This window comes from Agelaius tricolor, unplaced genomic scaffold (genome assembly GCF_023055355.1).
Source record: "Agelaius tricolor isolate 1412-34295 unplaced genomic scaffold, bAgeTri1.0.p SCAF_38, whole genome shotgun sequence".
In the NCBI taxonomy this organism is placed as follows: domain Eukaryota; kingdom Metazoa; phylum Chordata; class Aves; order Passeriformes; family Icteridae; genus Agelaius; species Agelaius tricolor.
Window position 1 is genome coordinate 1,658,087 of NW_027269298.1, and position 6,000 is coordinate 1,664,086.

A 6,000-nucleotide genomic window follows, 5' to 3' on the forward strand; every position below is an offset into this window, starting at 1 on the left:
ATGAACCTTCAAAATATGGCACCCATATGTTCTTTGGTTTTAATAAAAGGGCATTTTTGACTTGTATCATGACAAGCTTTTGGAGTCTAATTCCTCCCTTACTCTCCCTGAATGATGCAGAGTAGCTGAATTCCCTGCAGCACGTAATCCATCAGGTAAATAAAAACAGGAATTCGTGCATCGCCATGGTAACAGGAAACCAAAGCAGAATCTGTGACCTTCTCTGCTCTTTCTTGGCATCTCTATTTTGGATTTCACATCAAAAAGGGAGAGAGCAAATATTTTCTGAAAGTAAAGACAAAAAGTCACAGTTCTGGAGTAAAGAGAAGCCAATGGCCATTCCTTCTCTTCCAGCCAAGGAGGGTTCTGCTTTGGAAAAGTGTCTGGAAGTCTCTTGGTGGGAGCCTAACAAAGCAGGGGCTCTAACACTAGCAAACCCCAAATACACCCTCTTCTACACTACCAGATGGCTGCCCTTCACTCCAAAGCAGAGCTCTGAATTGCTCTACAGTGACCCTTCTGTTGATTAAACAGCAGCACTGAGAGGCTCCAGAGGGAGCCTTGTCTGCTCTTCCCTCATGGACAGGATGGAAGCTGTTATCTCTAATCATTTATTATTGTTTTTTATTGAGTGCCAACAAGGTGTTTCAGTTAAGGACCCAGGGAGCAGATGTCTGAGCGTCTCTGGGGGTCTAACCCTGCAAGGGGTAACACATTTTTTCCAGCAGGCTGTCTAGATGGACACACCAGTTAAACCAAAGCCCACTTCAAAGTTTGTCACCATGGCTTGTGACCAGGCAAAAGTCTAATTTATTTATAACATAATGCATTAATTTCTGTCCCTGTAAGAAAAATAAATTCAAATGTACACAAATGCACAGACCTTGGACCTCACAGCATTTGTTTCATGAGGCTGTATCCTTTGTTCTGCTACTGTACACGTTTTGACAAACATTACCCCTGAGTGGCTGTGGTGTTATAGGCTGTGTTTATTCGGTGACGCTATTAACCAAACTGTTTGTGTCAATCAGGAGTTCAAACACTCAGGAACAGACATGGAGACAGTCCTGCTCTGGAACAGCTGGCTCCCAGCCCTCCTTTCCTGTCTCTTCTCTTCCCATTTATATTTGGACTGGATTATTTTTTTTTAATATCCTTCCTAAAGAAATTAAAGTACAAGCAGTTGAACGATGATAGATTCCCAGATTTATAGTTTCTCTTGTTCAGCAAATCATCACAGTGACAGACTTGCATTAGAACAAATGTCCCTGCATCAGGGCTTCTCTCACTGCATCTTCCACCTGCACACTCACAGCACCGACCTGGGGATGGATCTTGCACCATCCTTGAATTCTTCAGTGGGAGCTCAGTGTGGCTGGTCTCTAGCTTGTGCAGGGTATGACTTTTATATGGCATTTTATTGCTATTATATGGTAGTTTATATGGCATTTTATATTTATATGGTATTTCTTGGCCTGACTGCTCTATTGTTTATGGAACCGTGCTGAGTTTGTGTGTGTCTCCAGAGTCATCTTCCTGTGCCTGAACTCCTCACCATGCCTCTCTGGTGTGGAGCTCTATTTACTATTCTCCCAGGGTTATTTACTGCACGCGAATAAACAAAACGTGATCACTTATTTATACGTCTGTAATTACTGTCTACAGTTACTAAATCCCAAGCCAAATTCACCTCCAGCATAAACAAGTGGCAATTATTCCAGAGCTGGCCCGAGGTCTGTGTACTCTGCTAACACCTTCCCTGCTCGCTGGAGTAAGGGACAAGCACGGAAAAGCTCAGCAGGAGCAAAGCTACGTCGGGATCCTCTGAAAGGGACGGCGCACGGGATTAACCTGGGATATTTCTGGAGTAGCATTTGTCCCCCGATGCCGAGAGCGCACTTGTTAGCCAGTAACTCAGCGCGGAGGGCTGGAAGCACGCCGAGGTGCTGCACCGAGAGGCGGCTGGCAGGCTGCTCATCCCCCGGGGCCGCCGCACAGCACACGGAGCACACCCGGCCACAGGGAGATGCCACCGACCGCGCTCCTTGGAGCCGGGCATCCTTCCTGCATCCCCGGCTGCTGCCCTGGGAAGCCTGGATGCTCCCACCCCGCGCTCCCCGGGAGGAGACAGCCGAGCTATTCCCCACAATGAAATATACAAAACAGCATCGATTTCTCCTCTGCTAATTAAATGCAACATAATTAAACTACGTAACTTCGCTGCTTGATTTGCACAACACTAATTGAATCTTTAGGCGTACTACTCCCACTACAGAGAAAAACAGGGTCATTCAACCATCTAAAGTGACAACTGAGAACCAGGCACGACTCCAGAAGCACAGAGAGACAATATGATCCGTGCTTGAGCGTTTCCTTGTGAGAGCTGGAGGAACCTCAGCAGCCTCCCCTGGCTCTGGCTCTCGTGAGCACCCCAGGCAGAGGGGAAGAGGGAGGAAAAAACCTGCAAGGTCCCTCTGACATTTGCCCACGGACTCATCTTTTCTCATCCTGCACAAACACCAGGAGAGGAAAGTTGGGAGAAGTTGAAATTAATCATTGCGCGTAGGCCCCAAAGCGCTGCAGCGCCCGGCTGTGCTGATGCTCGGCTGCACGGCAAGGACGGAACGGGTGCGAGAACACAAAAAATAAAATAAAGGAACTAGGGGGAAAAAGAGGCAAACAACGAGGAAAAAGGAAAACGCGGAGGAGACACAAAGCCCGAGCCAAACAGCGCCCGGGCACCGCAGGAGCAGCCCCCGGGGGGACGCGCAGAGCATCCCCCGCGGCCCCGGGCCCAGCCCCGGCCCCGCTGCCCGCCCGCGCTGTCAGCAGCCCCCGGGGGAACCTGGCCGGGCGCGGGGGTCCCTGCCCGGCTCCCCCCGCCCCGCCGGGCCCGCCAGGCCCGCGGCACCGCCGGCACCTCCCGCAGCTCCCGCAGCCCCGGCGGCTCCGGCTCCTCCGGCGGCTCCGCGGGGCGGGCGGCGAGCGCGGCCGCCCCGGCGCGTCCCCCCTCCCGCGCTGCCCCGGGCCTCGCTCCCGGCGCTCACCTGCTTTCTCGATCTTGCCGGACATGTCGGAGCCGGCGCTCGGCGCTCAGGCCCGGCGGCGCACGGAGCCGGCGCTCGGGGCTGCCGGGCTCCCGCTGCTGCCGGGCGCGATGCGGGAGCGGCTCCAGCGGCGGCCGTGGAGCTGCGCCCGCCCCCTGCCCCGCTCCGCCGGCCGCGACGGGAAGGGGCGGCCCGGGGCTCCCGCCGCGCACGCCCAGCGCCCGGCGCCGCCTCCCGGCCACAAAGGGAACCGCGGGGCGGGGCCGGCGGCGGGGCGGGCACGGAACCGGCACGGAACCGCCGAGCCCCGGAATGGGCATCGGGATCGAGGGATGGGCACCGGGATCCTGGGATGGAATCCCAGGGTGGGGACCGGGATCGAGGGATGGAACCCCGGGGTGGGCACCGGGATCGAGGGATGGGCATCGGGATCCTGGGATGGAACCCCGGGGTGGGCATCGGGATCGAGGGATGGGCACCGGGATCCTGGGATGGAATCCCAGGGTGGGGACCGGGATCGAGGGATGAGCATCAGGATCCTGGGATGGGCATCGGGATCCTGGGATGGGTTTTGGGATTCTGGGATGGAGATCAGGATCCTGGGGATCAGAATTCTGGGATGGGCATCAGGATCTCAGAATGGGATCAGAATACCGGGATTGGCATCAGGATCCAGGGATGAGGCTCAGAATCCAGGGATGAGCATCGGGATCCAGGGATGGGATCAGAATCCCAGGATAGACATCAGGATCCAGGGATGTGTCTGGCTGGGAGGGACCACAGTGGGTCCAACCTCCTGCTCAAGGAGGGTCATGTCAGCACAGGCACAGGGCTGTGACCAGACGGGTCTGGGATATCTCTGGTGTGGAGGGACACTCCACACCCTTTCTTGTCTGTCCCAGTGTGTGGGCATTGCACAGGCAGGAAATCCTTCCTTGTGTCCAGGTGGAACTTGGTGTGCATCAGTTTCTGCCCGTTTCCTTGTGCCCGAGTGGTTGGCACCACCAGGAAGAGCCTGGCTGTACCTTCTTGGAATCCCCTTTTACACACTTACACACATTAATGTGGTCTCTTCTCGAGGCTGAACAGCCCCACCTCCCTCAGTCTTTTCTTATGAACCCAGGTGGTTTTCCCCCCAAAATGCAATCCTTGGGATGCACGGCTGGCACCCCCATCCTGAGCTGTCCATGAATGTCCTGCTGATGCTCCTGACCCTTCAGCATCTCCTCAGGCCTCACAGGTTCTGCCTTTTCCCAAATTCACTGCCATGGCAGAACCTTTCTTTTGTTGCAGTCAGCAGCAAAATTAAAATTAATCAATTACATTTCACTTTCTACAACTGTCTGAAAGCAGGTTGTGGCAAGGTGAGGGTCAGCCTCTTCTCCCAGGCAGCCAGCAACAGAACAAGGGGAAACAGCTTCAAGTTATGCCAGAAGGTTCAGGTTGGATATTAGGAAAAATTTCTTCATGGAAAGAGTGGTTAAGCATTGGAACAGGCTGCCCAGGGCAGTGGTTGTGTCACTGTGCCTGGAAGTGTTCAAAAAATGAATAGAAATGGGTTAGTGGGCGTGGTGGTACTCACTAGAAGGTTGGACTTGATGATACTGGAGGTCTTTTTCAACCTTAATGATTCTGTGATCCTAGGAAAAGGGAGCAAAGGTGGGATTTGTGCAAAGCTGAGTGCAACAGGCCACCAGTGCTGCTGCCCCAGAGCATCCTCACAGCATCCACAGACACCCCCAGCCCTCGCTCAGGGCAGGCAAACGTGAGCCCAGGTTGCCCAGCAGGGCTGCTGGAAGCCCCAGGGCAGCCCCAGCCAGCTCTGTGACCCTGCTCCTGCTCCCTGGCACCCCCAGCCCCGGGTCTGCCACCCCAGCCTGCACACAGGGCTGCAATCCGAGCCCAGGGAGCAGTGGCAGCAGTGGCTTCACTCCACAGGGAGGTGACAGCAGAGCCCGGGGAGAGGGCTCCGGGCAATAATAAAATAATTATGGTCTTGTTTGAAAATGAACTCATTTCTACAACTTAATTAGGGACAAACATCTCAACAATGACTTACAGGTCGCCTTCTGCTACGGGCCAATAAATCTGCAGCCTGGTGAGCTGTCAGAGGCTGTTTACTTCCTTTATCAAATAAATCATTCACAAGGCTGCTATTTCTGTAAGCTTTCCTTACACACAACTTTGAAAGTGACTTCATGAGCCTGTTTAAACATCTCACACACCCAGGGCTGGGCAGAAGGTAGAGGAAGAAATGTCTACGAGGCAGAGCATGCATTTTTCTCTCATTAATTTTTTCATTGAGAGGCTTGTGGAGAGCTCCTGAGTGCATTTGCTTAATAAATCAAATTTAAAAAAAAGCAAGGTTTAGGTGGAGGCTTTCCTCTGGCTTGCACAGATGTAGATGGTGGCTGTTGCAGCCACGCTGGGCTGTGCTGACTCACTGGTATTAGTGAGCAGTAGTAACAGGGAGCTGCAGAGGGTGATGCTAATGAGAGCAGACCCGACTGGGAGTACACACAGGAAGCAGACAGATGAAGTAACAAGCTGCTATTCTTACACCCTCCCGTTTTCAGACTTGGGCAAGGGAGAAGGAGCGTGTGTGCAATAATGTGAGTTATGAACAGAACAGCTACTAAATTGGAAGGTCTTTTCATAGTCTCTGATATAAAAAGCCCCGTTGTGCCCATGATGTGTTGCCTTCCGGGGGATGCTGGAGTTTCTCTCGTGGTTTCTGCATTAAGATGGAACTCACAACGCTGGGAAAACCTGATGCTTCTAAATATCCCCTGGAGTCAGCTGGGGAAAACCAGCTCAGAGCTGATTGTGTCCATCTGAGAGTGTTGTCAAGGGCAGAGCTGTGGCTGGAGAGCAGGAGGAGACCTGTGAAGAGAGATGTCCCTTTCCAGGCTGGTTCAGAGCAGTGGGAGACCCACAGGGATGGCTCTGGCAG

The 6,000-nt window shown here is 53.5% G+C and overlaps 1 protein-coding gene across 6 annotated transcripts in view; it reads right to left on the reverse strand.

The window, feature by feature from the left end:
• Positions 1-3,269, reverse strand: part of RAPGEF1 (Rap guanine nucleotide exchange factor 1) — an 84,861-nt gene extending 81,592 nt beyond the window's left edge. For 4 of the 6 annotated variants that reach the window (XM_071453877.1, XM_071453876.1, XM_071453872.1 and 1 more), the window contains exon 1: positions 3,048-3,269. In XM_071453877.1, coding sequence (XP_071309978.1) covers positions 3,048-3,072 — 25 coding nt within the window. In that variant the 5' untranslated portion in view covers positions 3,073-3,269. The remainder of the gene's footprint in view (positions 1-3,047) is intronic. The other 2 variants (XM_071453874.1, XM_071453873.1) reach the window with 1 other exon arrangement.
• Between the last annotated feature and the right edge of the window lie 2,731 nt (positions 3,270-6,000).